General features: G+C 41.1%; 1 protein-coding gene across 5 annotated transcripts in view; it reads right to left on the bottom strand.

Annotated features, from left to right (window-relative positions):
• The window catches only part of PUS7 (pseudouridine synthase 7), a 57188-nt gene that overhangs the window by 21107 nt on the left and 14279 nt on the right, over nt 1–21802 (bottom strand). For 4 of the 5 annotated variants that reach the window (XM_049096234.1, XM_049096237.1, XM_049096236.1 and 1 more), the window contains 4 exons: nt 19273–19417; nt 13982–13999; nt 12365–12476; nt 10178–10255 (listed from right to left, as the gene is read on the bottom strand). In XM_049096234.1, the coding sequence (XP_048952191.1) occupies nt 10178–10255; nt 12365–12476; nt 13982–13999; nt 19273–19417 (353 nt within the window). The remainder of the gene's footprint in view (nt 1–10177; nt 10256–12364; nt 12477–13981; nt 14000–19272; nt 19418–21802) is intronic. The other variant, XM_049096235.1, reaches the window with a different exon arrangement.

Here is a 21802-nt window from a genome sequence, read left to right as displayed (position 1 = left end):
CCATCCAGGTGCCCTGAGCTTAGTTTATTTATAGTATAATTTATGCTTCAGAAAATTTACCCCCCAGTATTTTTTATTTTTTAAAGATTTTATTTATTTATTCATTCATGAAAGACACACACAGAGAGGCAGAGACACAGGCAGAAGGAGAAGCAGGCTCCGTGCCGGAAGCCCGATATGGGACTTGATCCCAGGTCTCCAGGATCCCGCCCCGGGCCAAAGGCAGGCGCTAAACCACTGAGCCACCCAGGGATCCCCCTCCCCGTGGTATGTTAAAAAAAAATTCAAAACTTGAGGAAACTGGCATCACTGTTACCTTATACCTTCCACAGAGATTTACCAATTGTTAACTTTTTGCCAGACTTATTTTTTTTTTTTTTAGATTTTATTTATTTACTCATGAAAGACACAGAGAGAGAGAGAGAGAGAGAGAGAGAAAGAGAGAGGCAGAGACAGAGGCAGAGGCAGAAGCAGGCTCCATGCAGGGAGCCCGACGTGCGACTTGATTCCCGGATCTCCAAGATCATGCCCTGGGCCGAAGGTGACGCTAAACCACTGAGCTACTTGGGCTGCCCTATCTATCTCTTTCTAATCTATGGCATACACATATACACAAATGTGAAATCTAAATACTTTACCGAACCATTTGAGTTTGTTGCAGACATCACACCTTGTGACCCTGTATCTCCTAGGACAAGCAGAGTCCCCTGCCTAACCAAGTGGGTCATACTCGGGAAGCCTAACAGGAATTTGACACTACCAACAGGCAGTCCATACCCACACTCACCCAATTACCTGATAACATCATCTCAATTTTTTTTATAAGCTCCCTAAATTCAGGATCTAACCAAGGACCTCATACTACCATTGCAATGTCGTTAGTCTCCACTAAGCTGTCTGGATCTTTTCCAGGCTTTTGTTTTACTTTGGTATCTGACTTAGCAGAATCCAGGGCAGCTGTTACATACCTTGCCTTTACATCTGGATTTGTCTGTTTCCTTGTGATTAGACTTAGATAAACATATTACTTAGGTGATGCTACAGCCTTTTCAGTGTACTGTAGCAAAAGGCAATAATATTCAGTTTGTCCAACACTGATGGTGATTAATTTAATCACTGAGCTAGGATGGTCTGTGCAAGATTTTTCTACTGGAAGGAAACCTTTCCTCCTAGGTGATTATTCTGTTCCTGAGTCTTTCATCCATCTGTTCAGGTACCCCAGGATTCTTACTGCCTGAAGAAAATACTAGTGTGTTGATGTGAAAGAGTGTTTTTCTCTATCTATAATTCCTCCTTCTTAGTTGGTATTCTTCTGTAAATAAGGAGTATATAGTAAAATTTTTGTTACATTCATGATTTTTTTTAAATTCTTTTTACTTATTCACAAGAGACAGAGAGAGGCAGAGACACAGGCAGAGGGAGAGGCAGGCTCCCTGCAGGGTGCCTGATGCCGGACTCAATACCAGGACCTCAGGATCACAACCTGAGCCAAAAGCAGACACAAAACCACTGAGCCGCTCAGGTGCCCCCTCCTCATTTTTTTTTTTTTTTTCAATAACTCAAGGTTTAGAGGCCCCTGGGTGGCTCACTCAGTTAAGTGTCTCCCTTAGGTTCAGGTCATGATCCCATGGTCCTGGGATGGAGCCCTGTGTCAGGCTCCCTGCTTAGTGGGGAGTCTGCTTCTCCCTCTGCCTATGTCTCTGCCTCTCTCTCTCTCTCTCTCTCTCTCACTGTGTGCCTATCATAAATAAATAAAATAAAATAAAAAAATAAAAAATTAAAAAAAGGTAGACTATGGAGTATAAAAACTGTACCAAGGACCTGGCTACAAATACAAAAAAATATTTATACATCTGTACCTTTATGCAGTGACACTGTGGCTGGTGCTGCTTTTTGACTGGCTTTGTTGAGATCCAGCAAAGTGGAGTCATGGCTTTGGAAGCCATTCCTGGTGAGCAACTTTTGCTTCAAATAAGAGTTTCTTTGTAGGGGGGGAATATCTGGCAAAGTATTGCCACTTTACCCACTCAGTGAAGACCTACAAAAATGTCATCACTGATTCTTTCCTGCAGTTTTTTTTATATATTTTTTTATTTTTGATTCACTTGGAATTTATTTGGAATAGGGAACTAAGGAGCCAATTTTTTTTTTTTTCAGGTGGCTGTTCAGTTATTTCAACATTCACTGACTCAACCATTTTTTTCTCTGATCTTAAATGCTACTTTTTTTTTTAAGATTTTATTTATTTATTCATGAGAGATACAGAGAGAGGCAGAGACAGAAGCAGAGGGAGAAGCAGGATCCATGCAGGGAGCCCGACGTGGGACTCGATCCCAGGTCTCCAGGATCACGCCCTGGGCCAAAGGCAGGAGCTAAACCACTGAGCCACCCAGGGATCCCTAAATGCTACTTTCAATATATACTAAATCTGTGTATGGATCTAGATCTCTAATTACTCTACTGATTTATGTGCCAAGATCAAATAGCTTTAACTGTGATAATTCTTTTTTTCTTTTTTAAGATTTTATTTATTTATTCATGAGAGACAGAGAGAGAGGCAGAGACACAGGCAGAGGGAGAAGCAGGTTCCATGCAGGGAGCCCGATGTGGGACTCGACCCCGGGTCTCCAGGATCAGGCCCTGGGCTGAAGGTGGCACTAAACCACTGAGCAACTCGGGCTGCCCTAAGATGTCTGTTAAAAAAGGTTTAAGAAATAAGTGATGTAAAAATTAGAAGGGAGACGGCCAAATTGCAGTTGTCAGTGATGATTGTTTCTACTCAAAAGAGTTTACTGAAAGTTATACAAGGTAACAAAGATTAATGTACAAAAGGTAATATGAAGACAATAGGCAGTTAAAAATTATAATGGAAAAGAGATGTCTTTTACATAAAAAAGGGAAAAAAGGAACATACCTAGAAATAGATTTTTATATATGTATGTGGGATTTTCATGAAGAAAATTTTAAAATACTGTTGAGAGATGTAAAAGAAATGAATGAATGATAAACCTCTTCTTGGGTACATATAAATGTCTTTTCTTATTGGGTAAATGCATAAATTTATTTATAAATTTAACAGTAAATGCTGTTACTAATGAGAATACCAGTAGAATGTTATTTTTTAACTAAGTTAATCATAAAGTTAATGTAGCAAATCTAAAATGAAAACTAGCTATAAAAATTCTGGAAAAGTGGGGATCCCTGGGTGGCGCAGCAGTTTGGCGCCTGCCTTTGGCCCAGGGCACGATCCCGGAGACCCGGGATCGAATCCCACATCGGGCTCCCGGTGCATGGAGCCTGCTTCTCCCTCTGCCTGTGTCTCTGTCTCTCTCTCTCTCTCTGTGACTATCATAAATAAATAAAAAAATTTTTTAAAAATCCTGGAAAAGTTACTAACAAAGGGGGCTTAACCTCAGTATATATTTAAAGCATGTTATAGAAATATCAGAGTTAGGGCAGCCCTGGTGGCTTAGCTGGTTTAGTGCCACCTTCAGCCCAGGGCCTGATCCTGGAGACCCAGGGTCGAGTCCCACATCGGGCTCCCTGCATGGAGCCTGCTTCTCCTCTGCCTGTGTCTCTGCCTCTCTCTCTCTCATGAATAAATAAATAAAATCTTAAAAAAGAAAAAAAGAATTATCACAGTTAAAGCTATTTGATCTTGGCACATAAATCAGTAGAATAATTAGAGACCTAGATCCATACACAGATTTAGTATATATTGAAAGTAGCATTTAGGGATCCCTGGGTGGCTCAGTGGTTTAGCTCCTGGATCCCAGGATCAGGCCCTGATCCGAAGGCAGACATTCAACTGCTGAGCCACCCAGGTGTCCCCAAATAAATAAATAAAATCTTAAAAAAAAAAAAAAAAAAGAAGAAAGAATCTAATATGCTTGAAAATAATGTACCAATTGAAACTTACTTATAAAAGACATTTACTCTGAAAACTACCACCACAAAGAACGTTTGTGCTTCACCTTGGTGAACAAGACACTTGACACTCTACACTGTTTATCAGCACTAGTCAGTCCTTGGAGCTTATCCCTGCTGTCAGGAGCCATGTTCCGCTTTGCCCTGGAAATGCAGGAGTTGGGGGTGGGTATGTGTCTGGATGTGCAGCCTGGGCCCCAGGGCCTGGTCTACACTCCCAGAGTAGCTAATCATGGAGCAACCCCACAGAGGTGTGTGCCTCTGCTCTGCAGTCTCTGAGGTCTCAGTGTTACATGAAAAATTGATGGGCAAAGTTTATCTTAGTCCTTAGTTAACATGCTATTTACTGAGTTAGATAAATTGTTTAAAATTCATCTCTATAGGGGTGCCTGGGTGGCTAAGTTGTTTAGGTGTCTGCCTTCAGCTCAGGTTGTGATACTGGGGTCCTGGGACTGGACCGTACACTGGGCTTCCTGCTGCTCAGCGAGCACGCTTTTCCCTCTGCCTTTCTGTCTCTTATGAATAAATAAACAAATAAATACATCTTTAAAAGAATCATTTATATAATACTAGCTTGCCAATTCATCTCACAGAACTCTTTTTCTTTGCTGAAAATTTTCCCATAGTCTCTGAAGACACTTGGTCATCTCTTTGCTGCGTATCAATCAACTTATTTGTTTCCTAGCTCAGTATGCACAAAAGCAGCCTGACCAAATTTCTTGAGGGAAAAAAAAATCTGTCATTGCCCCATTAATTAATATAAAATATAGGAAGCCTGTCAGAGAAGTCAGGAAATGGGTAAAGTTCATACTCCATTAATTTCCCTCCCCATCTCCAATTCTCTAATCCCCTGTCCAATCGAGGACCAGACAGCACAAAGCAGGTCTAATCTGGCCTTGGGCCAGCTGCTCAGAGCAGCAGGTCCAGGAGAAAAAGGCACCAGGTCCTTGACTGCATATGTATGTGGACAATGGTGGAGCCACAGGGCATAAATTAATCCAGGAGTTCTATCCCCAAGAATCCAGAAAGCAGAGGATCATGAGGAACAGAGTGAAGATGAGAACAACAGAACTTGTCTTTGGTCAGTAACTACTATTGTAGAAATGAACAGAATATTTAAGTCAAGAGGAAAAAAGTAAGCAGGCAACTTGGCAGCTCTGGAGAGATTCTGGAGTCCCTGATAGCCATGGACATGCCTCACAGCTCTGTTGCTTTTCTTCCCCTTGAGATAAAATATAACCTAAAATTTATCACTTTAACTGGTATGAAGAATGCAATTTAGTGGGTTTTAGTCATATCATGCAACTGTTACCACTATCTAACCCCAGAACAGTTCCATCATCCCAAAAGAAATCCTACATCTATTAATAACCCCATTCCCTCTCCCTGTAGCCCCTGACAACCACTCATCTCCTCTGTCTCTATACATTTACCTAACATGGACATTTCACATAAATGTAATCGTTTATGTGGCCTTTTGTGTCTGACTTCTTTTACTCAACATGGTTTTTTTTTAAGACTTTATTTATTTATGAGAGACACAGAGAGAGAGTCAGAGACACAGGTAGAGGGAGAAGCAGGCTCCATGCAGGGAGCCCGACGTGGGACTTGATCCCGGGTCTCCAGGATCACGCCGTGGGCCAAAGGCAGGTGCTAAACCGCTGGGCCACCCGGGCTACCCTACTCAGCATGTTTTTAAGATTTATCTATGTTGGGCAGCCCCGGTGGCACAGCAGTTTAGCGCCGCCTGCAGCCTAGGGCATGATCCTGGAGACCCTGGATCGAGTCCCACATCAGGCTCTCTGAATGGTGCCTGCTTCTCCCTCTGCCTGTGTCTCTGCCTCTCTCTCTCTCTCTGTGTCTCTATGAATTAAAAAAAAAAAAAAAAAAAAGATTTATCTATGTTGTAATATGTATCAGTACTTCATTCCTTTTATGACTGCATCCTATTCTATTGCCTGTTCTTGAATACACAGCAGACACATATTTCTGAATCCCACCATCACAGCAGAAAAGGTATACTCATTCTTACAGGATGGGTGCTCCCTGAACAGAGGTGGAATGGCGTTGACAGTATCTTCATGATCCTGTTCACAGTTTTAATTCTGATGATCTTGGATAGAGCTCTATAGTTGTAAATTCATAGCGAATTCTGTGAATAACTTGAAACTATTAAAAAAAAATCTCACTTTTACATCAGGAGCCAACCTAAGCAACATGTTGCACAAAAAGCCTTTATTAAAGCCAGTGAAACACTGGCTGAGGCTCAGAAAGGAGACTGGCAGGAAGAGGCGGAAAAGAAACAAAACATTCTGAATGAGCTTGTTCCTGCTTGAGATCCTGTTAAAATTATGAGGTGGCTGGAGAGTTACATGAGGCTGAAAAGAAATGCTGCTTATCCCTAGGAATGAGCGATTCAGCAATAATGAAAACCCCTGTGAGGCGGAGTGGGTTTATCCTGTCTACCCGTTCTCACGGGAAAAGCCAACCTGCCTGGCCCCATGTATCCATTAAGCAACCGAAGGGTGTCGCCTGCATCCGTGAGATAAGTACTACGTGCTTTCCAAAGGCCAACACATAAGGTTCTAATGTAGTTTCTTACTAAGTCAACAGGAAGATGATAAAAGCAGCAAAGACAGAGCTGCACTGTGATCAAGTATGACACCTGGTGGCTGACCAAGAAAAGAAGTATCTTCAAATATTCAAAGATTTCACATCATATAATGCAATATAAAATAATGAGAAGCCATTTTTTGACCCTCGAATTAGCAAATGACTTTTTTTTTTTTTAAATGTAAAACGTGTTAGGGAAGATTCTGTGGAAGCAGAATAAAGGTGATAAATTGACACCACCTTTCCACAGGGCAATTAGGCTTTGCTATCAAAAACCCGAAACCTAGAGTTTCACATTCCTTTTAAATCAGAATTCCACTAAGTTTGTCTTTTTTTATTTTATTTTTTACTAAGTTTAACTTAATGAAGTTTTTACAGATGTGTGCCAACATTTAGCTACCAGTATGTCTGTCGTGGAACTGCTTATAATAGCAAGAAATGGGAAGCAATGTCAACATCCAAAAATAGAGTAAGAGTTCAGAACTTAGGATTTACCACATATTTAAATATCTTTTGCTATGTACTGAAAAGGAAAGGGGTACATCATTTACTGTTCACAAGAACACATTTTATATAAATATTCTGGTCCACAAAGAAAAAAAAAACAGTACCTGATGAAAAATATACCAAGCTGTGAATAAGGCAATCTCTAAGGGAGTACAAAATATGGCAGAACTTCATTATCTGCCTCGTTCCTTCTGTGACAAAAACAAAACAATTAACTTATCTATCTATCTATCTATCTATTTATTAAAGATTTTATTTATTTATTTATTCACAGAGATGGAGAGAGAGAGAGAGAGAGAGAGAGGCAGAGACACAGGCAGAGGGAGAAGCAGGCTCCATGAAGGGAGCCCGACGTGGGACTGGATCCTGGGACTCCAGAATCACGCCCTGGGCTGCAGGTGGCGCTAAACCGCTGCGCCACCGAGGCTGCCCATCTATTTATTTTTTAAAAGGTATGTTTTTTTTTTTTTTAAAAGGTATGATTTTTAAGCAATCTACACCCAGCATGGAGCTCGAACTCACAACCAGGAGACCAAGAGTCACATGTTCTACTGACTGAGGCAGCCAAGTGCGCCTAAACTTACTATTTTTTGAAACTTTTTTTTTTTTGAAGATTTATTTATTTATTCATGAGAAACACAGAGAGAAAGAGGCAGAGACACAGCAGAGAGAGAAGCAGGCTCCATGCGGGGAGCCCAATGCGGGACTCGATCCCAGGACTCCAGGATCAGGCCCTGGGCTGAAGGCGGACACTCAACTGCTGAGCCAACCAGGTGTCCCTAAACATATTTTTTAATTTAGGTGAAGAAATTCACAGAACCAGCCAGAAAGCACAGGAGTTGACTACAATGATATTTTAGATACAGACAATGGAAAGACCTTAGCCCTCAAGCCACTGCTGTTCCCCCTACCCTTCAGTGTTTCTGGCTAGCCCACTAGCCCAATACCCACAGAGGTGGTTTCAATTTTTCATGCTCTTTTCTTTCTCTTTTAAAAGATTTTATTTATTTATTTGAGAGAGAGAGAGAGAAAGAAAGAGAACACGGAGAGGGAGAAGCAGACTCCCTGCTGAGCACAGAGCCTGATGTGGGGCTCGATCCCGGGGCCCTGAGATCATGACCTGCGCCCAAGGCAGATGCTTAACCAACTGAGCCACCCAGGTGCCCCTTCACGCTCTTTTCAAGTCTCCTTCCCCACTCATGTCCCCTCCATCTCAGCAAATGACTCCACATTCCACGCATCACGAAAAGAAAACGAACAGGCCACCATGTAAGAACATCTTCAGCTGTCTCATGTCTCATGACGTGTCTCAAACACGTCAACATTTGAATGAAGTCATGCGGAGATGTTCTTACTCGGCATTTACTATATATCCCACAGTTAAAGAAGAGAAAGGCTGGAAAATCCATTAAGATGCAAGTGGACGCCATTTCAAGTGAATCAGAATAGTAGTGGGAAAGCAGCAGACCACAGGGCATTGTGGGGTAAAGAGGAGGGGCCACCTCAAAGTCTTTATGAAAAGATAAGGTAATTATAAATAAATATATGCGATTTAAACAGGGCATAGATGATTTCATCTGTCAGTACAGTATAATTAACATGTTGTAAACTGCACATATTCAAAATGTACAAGATTTATCATGTGAATAAGTCGATGAAACCATCACCACATTCAAGGTAATGAAGTTTTTTCTTCTTGCCCCTTTATTTCTCCCTCTCACCCCTTCTTGCCTGGGGGGGGTGGGGGGGTGGGACGGGGTGGTGGTGGCCTTTCATAAGAGGAAAGCCTGAATTTGTCTGACTTTATGAGGCTATAAATTCATCTTTTCCTCTTCCTTTCATTCAACTGGCTGGGTTCAGAGCCCTGAACTCCAGGGTCACCCACCTACTCCAGTCACAACCCCTACTCCTGCCTCTATACACAACCTCCTCTGTTTAGAGCATCATCAGGTTCAAGATCCTCACCATGACCTCCAGGGCCCCTCCGGGTCCTGATTTCTTGCAGTTCTGACAAGACTAAAAGTACCTGCCAGGTACCAAATGTGCTATGCTCCCTAACTCCTTTCCAGTGTCTTCTCACAAGGTATTTTCTTGGTTCAATCAAGCAACCCTAGACCCTCCTCAGCCCCAAGAAATTCTTACTCATCCTTCTAGAATCTAGACCAGTGGTTCTCAACCATAGGTGGTTTTGCCCTTTAAGGTACATCGGGCAATGTCTGGAAACATTTTTGGTTGTCACAACTGGAGGGTGGGGGGCCTGGGGATGCTACTGACATCTAGTGGGTAGAGACCAGGATGGCTGCTAAATGTCCTATAACACATAGGATGGCCCCCACACAAAAAATTATCCATTCTGAAATAATTGTTGATGGTGAAGGCTGAGAAGCCCTGATTAAATTAAACTGGAGCATCCCATTTTCTGTGAAAGGCTTCCCTGACCTACCCCAGGAGTGAGTTCCATGCTTGTGGTCAGGTTTGCCCTAATCCTCCCAACATACCTGTATTTTAGCATTTATCTCACTGAGGGATAACCTCTGACTACTCCATTAAATTATAATTGCTTCAACTGCAGAGACCATCTTTTCATCTGTATCTCCCCAGTGTGTAACAAAAGAGCTCATTCACTGTTTTGTAATTAAATTTTAAATAACTTATATTTAATAATGAATGAACAAAAAAGGATGGAGAAAAAAGCACTTATTTTCTTGGCTCTACCACAAAAATCCTTTAAAAATGACACAAATAATGCCTGTTTTCTCCTAAAAACATTAGAAAATAAAGATAAGCAAGAATAAAAAAATAAAAAATGATTTTTCAAATAGGCAGAGGCACCATTTAAAGAACAAGAGATGGGGGCACCTGGGTGGCTCAGTCAGCTAAGCAACCAATTCTTGTTTTCTGCTCAGGTCATGAGGTCAAGCCTTACATCAGGCTCTACACCCAGCAGAGAATCTGCTTGTGTCTCTCTCTCTGCTCCCGTTCCCGTGCTCTCTCTCTCTCTCTCTCTCTCTCAAAGAAAAAAAAAGAAAGAAAAAGAGGGAAGAGATAAATCCCACAGGAAATTTGAGAACTGTGGCAGGTGGTGCTAGGGTTTTTGTAGAACAAATCCCAAGGTGAACTCAGTACTTACTTGAGAACAGCAATCTCTTGAACAGTTATGGCTCTTTTATCTTTGGTTCCCATGTAGGAGAATATGTTTGGTTTGACTCTGGTAAGACAAAAACAAAACCATATGAAGTTGCACACCATTAGGAAATCCTATTTCTCATGGTTTAAGATTTTCAGTAAATAAAATCATATCAGAATAGGAGAAGAGGATAAACTTGACTTTGAAAGGTACCCAGAAAATATAAAATGCAAGCTAAGAAAATGATGCCTGGACAGCTTTCTTAGCAGAGCTTGACTCAGAAGGTTTATGGCTATCTGTGAGTGAATAACCTGCTGTTCAAAGATTTGGCTAGCCAGTAACCAAAAAGAAAACAATGCACGTCCTATCAATCACAACCCATTCATTAGATGGCACAACAGTGAAAGTAAAGAGAAATTCATTCCAGATATACAATGGGCCACTCTGAAAATTTTAAAGATTTATTATGTAAGTGAGACAGATACATATATATATAAAATATATGTATGTTATATGTATGTACAATATATGTATATGTTTATGCACATACATATATATGTGTGTGTATATATATGGGGGGGGCAGGCAGAGGGAGAAGCAAGTTCCCTGGGGCTTGACTTGGGGCTCAATCCCAGGACCCTGGGATCACAACCTCAGCTGAAGGCAGATGCTTATCCAACTGAGCCACCCAGGTACCCCTCAAAATTTTCTATATTCAGTTTTTAAGAAGTTAATAATATTGTGAAATATTCATAAATACATGCTATTTCTTTGCATAAAAAAGCCAGATACTAAAATAGGATCTGAATAGGGTTTTTTCTTTAAAAAAAAAAGAGCTTATTTATTCATTTGAGAGTGAGTGAGAGTATTGGGCGGGGGGAGGGGGGGGGGAGGAGGAGGAGGAGAAGCCAACTCCCCACTGAGCAGGGAGCTGGATGTGAGACTCCATCCTAGGACCTCAGGATCATGACCTGAGCCAAAGGCAGATGCTTAACCATCTGAGCCACCCAGGTGCCCTGAATAGTTCTGATAATAAGTAAGTTAGTTAACTAAGAAGTATTTTATAGAAACTGCTCCACATAAAACAAACAAACAAAAAAAAACAGGACAAATTTCTTGAACTCTGAGCACTCCCTCAACTGCAGAGCTCAGAGGAAGTCCCTCCCCAGTGGTCTATCCTCCCAGGCTCCAGTACAGACAGGCACTATCCTCTGTACCACCGACTCTCTCCCAGACAGCTAGCACCGCGAGGATAGTGTCACTTACAGGGTACTGCACCCTACTGGCTGAAATATGGCCATACTGGCTCTGACCACCAGCACCTCTGAATGTAACTGCACTTGGAGAGAGGGCCTTTAAAGAGGTGATGCAGTTGAAATGAGGCTGCTGGGTGCGCCCTTATCCGATCTGTTCTAATAAGAAAAAATTTGGACACACAGACTCTAGGGATGGGGACACACACACATAACACACACAGAGGTCACAGAGGGAAGACCATGGGTAGACACAGAAAAAAGGTAGCCATCTGTAAGCCAAGGAGAGGCCTCAGAAAAAACCCCCAAACCTGCCTTCTAGTCTCCAGAGCTGTGAGAAAATTAGTTTGTTATTGAAGCCACCCAGTCTGTGGTATTTGTTATGGCAGCCACAGCAAACTGATACACTGTGTACCCCGTTTGAATTGGGCTAATTATATATCAGAAAGTAAACTTCCGCTGCACACAGATTTGCTGTGGAGCCTGTACTCATGACTGAAACAAAATTTTTCGGCACCTGGCCCATCCTGAAAGACTCAAATCTGGTTCAATTGCATTCCCATGAGGAAATTCGACTGGTCTCAAGTTTTCAACCTAGTCAATCTCCAAGAATTAAGAGTTTACAGTCTAGTTAAGCAAATCCCTGCAAACACATCAAAGCGTAGGGCTCTCCAGGAAGTGAATCCATTTTTATTTTCAGCTGGATGGTAATTCTCAGCTGTATGTGAGCTATTTACTTACAGAATTTCTCTCTTGAATTACTACCTATATGCAAGGAGGTGAAAAAAAAACACCTAATTCACATATTGTCTAAGGAAATTATAATGGGGGGGGAGGCACATCTGCTATCTATTTTCCCACTTTTTCATTAGCATGGAAAGAAGAAAATACATTCCCATGTGGTCATTTCATGTCAGCATGAGAATAAGATACTAACCTTAAATATTTGGACAGCACATTAATAGCATCCATGGTGTCTTTGTTTTCCTTGTACAGTACAAAGTGGCAGTAACTTCCCCTAGACTTTGGCCAAGAATGTTTTCTTGGATCTTAAAAACAAAAAAATTCAATGTTATATAGACCATAACAAAAGGGATTTAAGTTTTTGCTTATGAAACCTACAAGTGTTTTTTTTTTTTTTTTTTTTGCTAGAGAACCTCTGAGTGAGAAATTCCGTCTAGTCTGACAAGAAATACAGGTTAAGTGGTTACAGCTGTGTGGACTACAGGCATTCTCCTTCCTGTGACTGGAGACTCAACATTACCTGTCCATATTCACAATCAAAAGCTGAAAGCAGGTTGGGTGACAAAGAAGTAAGACTAACCAGCAATTCTCACACAGAGAAACACAGAGAGATCCACCACTCCCTGGTGGCATGTACTTCACAAGCACGTATGTGGTAGGTGGGTACTAGCTTTCTAGAACACACGTGGTCCAGAGGGAAACAGCATTCCCGCTGCCATATAAGCCCTGTCTCACATCCCAAGCGGGGAGTTCACACATACAGGCTGGATGCCTGAGCAAGGATGGGGGATAAAGCTTATGAGGAGTTGCCTTGATGATAGGTTCAAATTTTCCGCCACTTCCTTCACAAGTTTCTTTAATCCTAGGTGGTTTACAAATGTTTACCTGACAGGGGAGAGCGGCTGGCATTCAAAACGTAGTGGTTATTATTCTCAGGGAAAAGGAGACCTTTAAAAATTAAGCCAGGTTAAATGTTAACTTCTGAACCATGGTTCCTTCGATTGTTCAACCTTTTGAACACCAACAAACATGTACAGGCTTTGGAGAACCTGGAAAAGTGTTCTTTTAAGCGACCATTTTAATTATACTGTCATCTAGAGATACATTTTTTAAATATTAGGATTTCAACTTTGATTTTAAAAAAACAACATATTTTGGGAAAAATATGCAAGCCACAGCCACACTTCCAGACACTGTATGGTAATATTCCTGAGTCTTGAGTGACACATAGCTGCAACTGTTATCTGAATACATCTAATCCACTTGACTTCTGTAACTCTATGAAAGAAAAACTGTAAAAATATTTCATTTAATCTTTAGAGTCATCTTCTTTTAAAAATATGCCTTTGTTTTTGTCCCTAAAATAATTCTTTAGCATGAACTCATGAATCCATCCTCTTCAGAGACATAAGAAACTTCTGGTACTGAAGTTGCTGGTACACCTGGCTTTGTCAAGGCAAAAAGGCACTCTTGATAGATTAGTGACTTACACTACAACGTAAAGAACAAATGAATCAATAAATCTTCATGGAAAACTGTCATAGCACGTATGCTTAGCGAACTGCTTTTCCTTTCTGATAAACATGAATGTCTCTTCTGCCTTGGAGAAAAAAAAATATTACAAGTATTTCCTTGGCTCTTCGTGTGAATTCCTCGGAATTCATCCTCAGAGAATTGTGAATAAGAGAATATTCTTTTAGGCTTTTCCTTTCAGCTCACCATGGTTAAGCAAAACTGTCTTCTACTTAGCGCTTGGGAGAAAAATCATTGGCATTTCATTTTCTCTACATGAAACACCAACCGCTCTTACCTGCTGCAGTTCTGACCTCTGTCCAAATGCACAGCATAAAGAGCACAAGAGAGCAATGTTTAATTTTTAATAGTATTAAAGTGCTTTAGAGGTGAACATGCAAATGATCGCATGGAAAGTTTCTACCAAGGACTGCTGCAGCACCTGGTAGTTATGTGGTGGGTTAACAGCCATTCAGACATTAACAATGGAATGTCGCAGAGGCAGACAGTGAACGAGTAAGAAAACTCACCTATAGGTACCAGCCTCCTCACAAAGACATGTTAGCTCATCCTCACGGCTGCACTGTCCGTACCCACAGGATGCAGCGTAAGGTTTACAACTGAATACAGTATGTTGTATATCTGATGCTAATGTTACACTGCGTGTTAACTAGAATTTAAATAAAAACTTAAAAAAAAAAAAAAAGACCTAATATAAAATGCTTCCCCAGCCAGAGATGTTTTCACAAAGTGCTGCTTATGATTATCTTTTGGTGGTGACACTGAACGCAATTATTATTTTGCTTTGTGTTTTTCTATGTTTTATGAGTTTCCTGAGTTGAGTTATAAAGATTTTGATAAACATCTGAAAAATCATTACAGAAAAGTTCTTGAACTGATCAATTAAAAGGGACATGAGGCAATTTAAGAGACTTAACTATTTAATACAACATTCAGACCTTTTTCGTGTCATCACTTGACAAGTCATCTACTGTAAAAGACATTTTTGAGACAACTAGGGAAAAACTGAACGTGCACAGGGTATCATATATTAAGAAATTACTGTTCATTATGTAGGATGTGATAATGTTTTGGGGTTTTAGTCCTTAGCTGCTAAATACAGACTGTAGCATTTATGGGTGAAATGAAGTGCTGTGTAGAATTTTCTTTAAAACGCTCTATAAGAAAAATAAGTGGGAGGAAAAGATCAAACAGAAACAACAGAATGTTAATAATCTTGAAGATGGCTGATGGGTACACGGTGGTTCAATATATACTACTCTGTGTGCCTGTTTGAAAATGTCTGTAAGAAAAAGTTTAAAAAACTTGTGATAAAAACTGATGAAGTGGAACTGTATCTGTACTTAATGATCCCCTTAGGAATATTTCCAGTATAGGCAAGACATAAATGAAGCCACAAGGCTAAAGAACTAAATGCTATTATACCTTAAGAGAAACCATGACAACCGAGTATGAGTTTTGGCTCACAAGCATGCATCTTTTATTAGCAAATCCAAGCACTAAGCATGCATACACTTATCTCCTCTGTCAATAATAGGTACAAGGATTCTTTTTCTAAGTGCACTTAATATACAAAATAGTAAGCATATGTATTAGTTAACTGGGAATATTTTGAATAACGGAAAATCAATGAGTCTCAGCTTACTCTGGGCGATTTGACTTTCTAAAACTCCAAATCCTTAGATTGCCAAGTAGCATGTATGTTAGCTTCATAATTTAGGAAAATTTAAAATAACTTTCAGACTTTTTTGAGACACTGATTTACAATGCGAATGCAAAGAATTCTCAGGCTGAGATTACAGGAAGCAACCTTATGATGGCTTGATACGGCAGCCCCAGTCCAGTACAAATAGAAACCAGAAAGAAAAAGAAACCACGTTCAGGAAGGTTCATGTATTGAACACAGAGCTCTTCTTCATGAATAACGAAGGAAAAATGTAGTTCAAGAAAGATGACAGGATGGGGTAGCATGCAGAACATTCTTTCCTTCTTATTCAAGGCCATTTCTAGGACTGTATCCCCGCACATCGACCTTCCAGCTTCCTCAGGATCCTGCTAACCCCACTATCACTCTCCTCCCAGAGTTTCTGCCCACCGTCTCCACTGGCTCTTTCCCTTCAGGATATCAATATCCCCAGGGCTCTTCCATTTTAAAAATCAAACATATGCCTCCCTCAACCATGTTGCTTTCCTTTCTCCTCTTTATAGCTTATTTTTTAATTTACGCCCAATGTGGGGCTAGAACTCATGATCCCGAGATCAAGAGCCACATGTTCATTCCTCCAACTGACCCAGCCAGGCACCTCTCTTTGCAGCTGATTGTGAACAGCATTCCATAATTAGTGCCTTGCATCACAGCCTATGGTGTAAACTGGTTTCCAACCCTATTCCACTAGAGCTGCTTTGGCAAACACACCAAAGGTGTCTATGTGGCGAAAAACTGATGGGTATATCTTAGAGTTCTTATCTTGCTGGACCCATCTATAATAATTTCCCACTGCTATTCACTCTGTCTGTGGATTCTATAACACCAGTCTCTCCCAGAGAGTTTCCTTCTTATCTGTCTGGCCCTTCCTCCTATCTCTGTGGATTCCTAGATCCAAGTATCCCTGCTGGGAACCCTTCATTTCAGATAGTATGCTGAACCTCTACATATCCCATGGCAGAATTTTCTTTTTTTAAACTTAAGTCTTGGGGATCCTTGGGTGGCTCAGCGGTTTAGCGCCTGCTATCAGCCCAGGACATGATCCTGGGGGCCCGGGATCGAGTCCCACATCAGGCTCCCTGCATGGAGCCTGCTTCTCCCTCTGCCTGTGTCTCTGCCTCTCTCTCTGTCTCTCAGGAAAAAATTAAAAAATCTTAAAAAAGAAAAAAAAAATAAAGTCTTTAGGGGCACCTGGGTGTCTCAGTGGTTGAGTGTCTGCCTCTGGTTCAGGTCGTGATTCTGGGGTCCTGGGATCGAGTCACGCACCGGGCTCCCCGTGGGGAGCTTGCTTCTCCCTCTACCTGTGTCTCTGCCTCTTTCTCTGTGTCTCTCATGAATAAATAAAATCTTAAAATAAATAAATAAACTTAAGTCTTTTTTAAAAAGACATTCTTAGAGCATATACCATCTATCTCAAAATATAAATTAGTTTACCTAATTACATGGAATTTAACAATTGTAGGATATTTTCAGAAAAATACCCTAGGTACAGTTTGGTAGGTGAATCAAGGTGCCCTATTAGACTGGATTAACAACATAACACCAGAGTTAAAACAGTTGGTCATTTGTGGTGTCTGGGCACCATGATTTAGAATTCACCATGCCTATGTTTTAGGATGCATGGCTCTAGCTGAGAAAAATTTAGGTGAGAATATTGCAAATCTGCTAGATAATGTATGTAACAATTTATATCAGGGTATGGTAGGAATAGAGATCTAAAAACACTATAAACTTAGCCTTGCAACGAGACTTTAAAAGATAATTCATTCATATGTTAGTCAAACTAGCCCAAAAGGACACGCTGTCATTGGTACTGGATTCTACTTGCAGGGACATGAAGACTAGTCTCTGGATCCCAGTTCTCCCTACTTTTCCAATGGTATTTAACTGAGGCCCTCTCCGTGGTGGGGAATTGGATCTGCGAAAGAGATGAATGCAGGCTCTCCAGTGCCTGAGTCCATGAGGAGATGAGAGAGAAGAGCTCAGACCTCTAGCCCATCTTTTACCAAATGCCAAAACACCTCAAGCCCAAGAGGTTTATAACTCTCTGCAAGTGATGACCCAATGCTTCCTCTTAAAGTGAGAAATATTTTACTGAAGATGTGCAAAGGGAACAGGGAGGGTGGTTCACATCCCACAGAGCTCAGCACCTCACTTTAAAAATCTTAAGGAAATTTTTTATTTGGAAAAAAAGGAAGGTGAGTGTGGTGCAAGCATGAAAATGTAGAAGAGGAAAGGGTGGGAAAACTCTAAGGGCCACCATGACCTGCAAATAAATGCTCCTCCATACATATTACAAAAGCCAGCATCCTCTAAGAAATAAAGATCATTTCCAAGAAGTAGCCTGTCAAAAAAACACAGGTTTTGCCAATCTGCTTCCTCATGACCACATTCAGCAGAATTAAGACCTTGCCTTTTCTTTTTGCCTTTCAAAGAAGTTGGCTGACCAATGTGGACTCCCTCTTTACAAGGAACAGCTCCCCAGCAGCTGTTCTCAGCCTGGGCCCCTTGAGAGAACTGAGACTGAATACTCCACGGCATCTACTATAGTAGTAAGTCATCCTCTCTACATCTAGGATAGTTACCAACCAACTGTCAGTCTTGAGAGAATGCAAAATGTCACTCAAATCACTTTCCACTGTGTTTGATGCTCCTCAACAACCCTGGCTGGAGTATTATCTTATACAGTGACTCAGACATCAAAGAAATGTACAGCAACCAAGCCATCAGTATGTGGTTTGAGAAGTGATTAACAACCTATGCCCCTAGTCGTTCTAGAACGCAGGTCATTTTCTTTGTGGTATCCACTGAGAAGTGGCCTCCAGTGTCCACCTTCTCCTCCCCACCTGCTCAGGATTTCTGATTTCTAGGTCATATCCACACTTACTGAACTGACATTATTTTTACACTATTTTTTTTTAGGCACAGCTAAACCTTATTTCTGCTCCCATTTTTCTTATACTGCTCTCATTTCACTAGAATCATAGTTACAAACAATTAAGGCTTCATCCATTCACAGCATAACCTAAGAGAATACTGACACAGCACTAACAGCATGAATAGTCTTTTGTTATAGTCTTGGAGTTTTGCTCTGACAAATAGATCTGGAAATAACTCTTCCCTAATAGAAGCCATCACTGGTAGGGGATGAGGGTGAAGAAATCTCTTTTTCCCCACTGTCATTTTCATTAGAATTCTGTCTGCCGATTTGGCAGGTAAAAGAAGAAAAGTTACCTAATTTTCTTAAGGTTATATGCAAGTAGAAATTTCCGTGGTTGTAGAACGTTATCAGAGTATAAATATCAAAGAGATTCACTGACAACACATTCGTTTCAAGGGAAGGATACACAACGGAAGATGAGCCTGGGCAAAGGGGCGCTTTCCCATATATTCCATGTTTTTTATGTGTGAGTGAAAAAACATGGCTAGAAAGCAGCAGCTCTTCCAATAAAGGGGCTTTGCAGAAAAAATGCCACTGGGATTTTTGGTTCATCTGAAAGCTTTCTTCCCTCCATTAAGAACACAGAATGAGCAATATGCTTCCATTTTCTTCTTGAATTGCCACTGAGCCCATTCTGCTCTTCAGGGAACATATCAAATTCCTAGGACTATCTCTTAGGCGCCACTGTAACTATAGCATATCTCGACTCACATGAAAGACCTAGGGCCCCTTCCAGACACAGTCTGTAGGATTGCTCTGTGAATGTGAACTTTATTTACCTTCTTTGAGGGAATGACATGATCAGTATCCTTTCCAGCGTAACAGCCAAGTAGCCCGCAACATGAACAGGCAAGGAGCAAGAGGAACAGGATGCCACTTGTGACCACTGACAGAGGAAATGCCAGGTCACTCGCACACTTACTTGCCAGAGCCTTTTTCCCAGCTGCATGGTAGGCTACAATGTATTTCTTGCCCTCTCTGTCCTCTGTTTTTGTCTCTAATCCTGGAAACAATGATTTAATTGCTTGATGGATGACAGTTCTTTTCTCTTTCGTGTCCTCAACAACCTATTAAGAATGGAAATAATGTGACTACTGATTTAATAAACATTAAATAAGGAAATAATACCAATGATTCAATAAAAACATTAGTCACGTTATCAACTGTGCAAAAGTAACAGAAGTCCATGGGTATGATTTCAGAAATCTTTCAGAGCTTTATAATGCTGCACATCTTAAGAGTCTGTTTACTGAGCAGGACATCTGCCAGGCACCGTAGCAAGAACTTCACAGTCATCGGCTTATTTCATCCCAATCATCCCCCTACCATGCCACCACTATATGTATTTGGAGATAAGGAAAACAAGGCTCAGAGAAGTGAAGTAATGTGTCTAAAGTCACACAGCCAGAGGCACCCATCACAGACACTCTTGTTCAGCGACTCTGCGGGACGAACGCCTCATGGCTCACAGATGGCAATGTAGGCAAGTTGGGCCTTTTGGGATTTCAGAAACTCAACTCCCTTGAATAGGCCAATCTACAATTGCCTCACAATGAATCCTATTCTACACTGAATTATCTTAGAATGACATTCTAGCTCATTTGTTCTCAGTAAAAAATAAAATCAACATCAAGAAAATGTAAACTTGTTAGCTCAGAACTGTTATTTAGGGGAACCTGGGTGGCACAGCTGGTTAAGGTCTGACTTTGGCTCAGGTCATGATCTCAGAGGCTGCTTCTCCTTCTGCCCCTCCTCCTGCTCATGCTCTCTTTCTCTTACTCTCTCAAATAAATTTAAAAAAACATATATTTATTTACTTGAGGGTGAAAATGGGAAAGAGCATGTGCATCAGCATGCACAAGCCAGAGAAGAGGCAGAGGAAGAGGGAGAAGCAGACTCCCTGCTGAGCTGGGAGCCTGACATGGGGCTCGATCCCAGGATCCTGGGATCATGACCCAAGCCAAAGACAGACCCTTAACTGACTGAGCCTCCCAGGCGCCCCAAATAAATAAAATCTTTAAAAAAAAAATTAAAAAAAACTCAGTTGGAATCAAACTTTGCGCATATAACTGAATACATATTTAGACTTCAAAAATTTGGCAAGTAACAAGGAAACTTGTCCAGGATTTATCTTTAAGGTAAAAACTGGATCCCTGGGTGACTCAGCGGTTTGGCACCTGGCTTCAGCCCAGGGTGTGATCCTGGAGACCCGGGATGGAGTCCCACTTCGGGCTCCTGCATGGAGCCTCCTTCTCCCTCTGCCTATGTGTCTGCCTCTCTCTCTCTCTCGTGAATAAAAAAAAAAAAAAAAAAAAAAAAAAAGGTAAAAACTTTCAGTAGATGGTATATTTTTTCAGAATGACAGTAAATTTTGCCACCCACATGGAAAAATGCACATTATAGGGCTAAGATACACTACTGCGTTGCACAAGCAAAAGAAACCTGGACCATCCTCCTGGACTGCTCTTAAAAACAATTCTTAGTTTTTTCCTTGGCATTGCTAAAGATTCTGTCCAGGGATAAATTCAGTAACTGATGAACCCTAAATTCGTAACATTATATACTTTTGGGACGTGGAGGGGAAAAGGAGACGAGGGCTAGGGGCAGATAATGAATTCTGAAAGTTATGGTAACCTCTTGTCAACTGGGAGCAATGGAAAGGGGAATTTTGGACAACCCCAAATCAACATAAACTTAAAATTCTAAAAATCTTTTATCGCCTAGAGCTGCTCTGTCCATATGGCAGCCAAGCCACAGACGGCAACTGGGCACTTGAAATGTGGCCAGTCTGAACTGAGCTATGTTACCAGCATGAAAGATCACTGACTGGATCCTGACTAACAAAGTAGGAAAAAAAAGAATGTAAAACATCTCATTTGGAATTTTGAAAAATACTGATTACCTATTGAAACGATATTTTATTTTTTTAAAGATTTATTCTAGAGAGAGCGCGTGCATGAGTGAGTGAGAGAGCAAGCGTGGGGGGAAGGTCAGAGGGGGAGAATCTCAAGCAGACTCCTCTATAAGTGCAGAGCCCAACACGGACCCTGAGACCATGACCTGGGCTGAAATCATGAGGTGGATGCTTAACTAAGTTAGGCCACAGAAGTGCCCCAAAATGGTATTTTAAATGTATTAGGGTAAATAAAATATATTGTTAAAATTAATTTCACCTGTCTTTTAAATTTTTAGAGGAGTTAAAATTAAAAACATGGCTCACATTATAATTCCACTGGACAGCACTAAGAAGAATAAAATTTTCATAACAAAAGCTTTAGACAAGGCTACTACTCCATCTAGTAGCTGAGCTCTCCTTTTCCTGAACAGCAGAAGCAGACTCAAGTTGAGCAAAGATATTTTCCTTACCTCTTTCCCTAACCCCTCTCCCTCCAAAGACCCATGTGAGACCCAGAGGCCATAGGAGGCAGAGCCAGGGCCAGGGCCTCCCTATT

Source organism: Canis lupus, chromosome 18, assembly GCF_003254725.2.
Source record: "Canis lupus dingo isolate Sandy chromosome 18, ASM325472v2, whole genome shotgun sequence".
Classification (NCBI taxonomy): domain Eukaryota; kingdom Metazoa; phylum Chordata; class Mammalia; order Carnivora; family Canidae; genus Canis; species Canis lupus.
The sequence above is the reverse complement of the archived record's forward strand: the minus strand, read 5'-3'. Positions and strand labels throughout refer to the sequence as shown.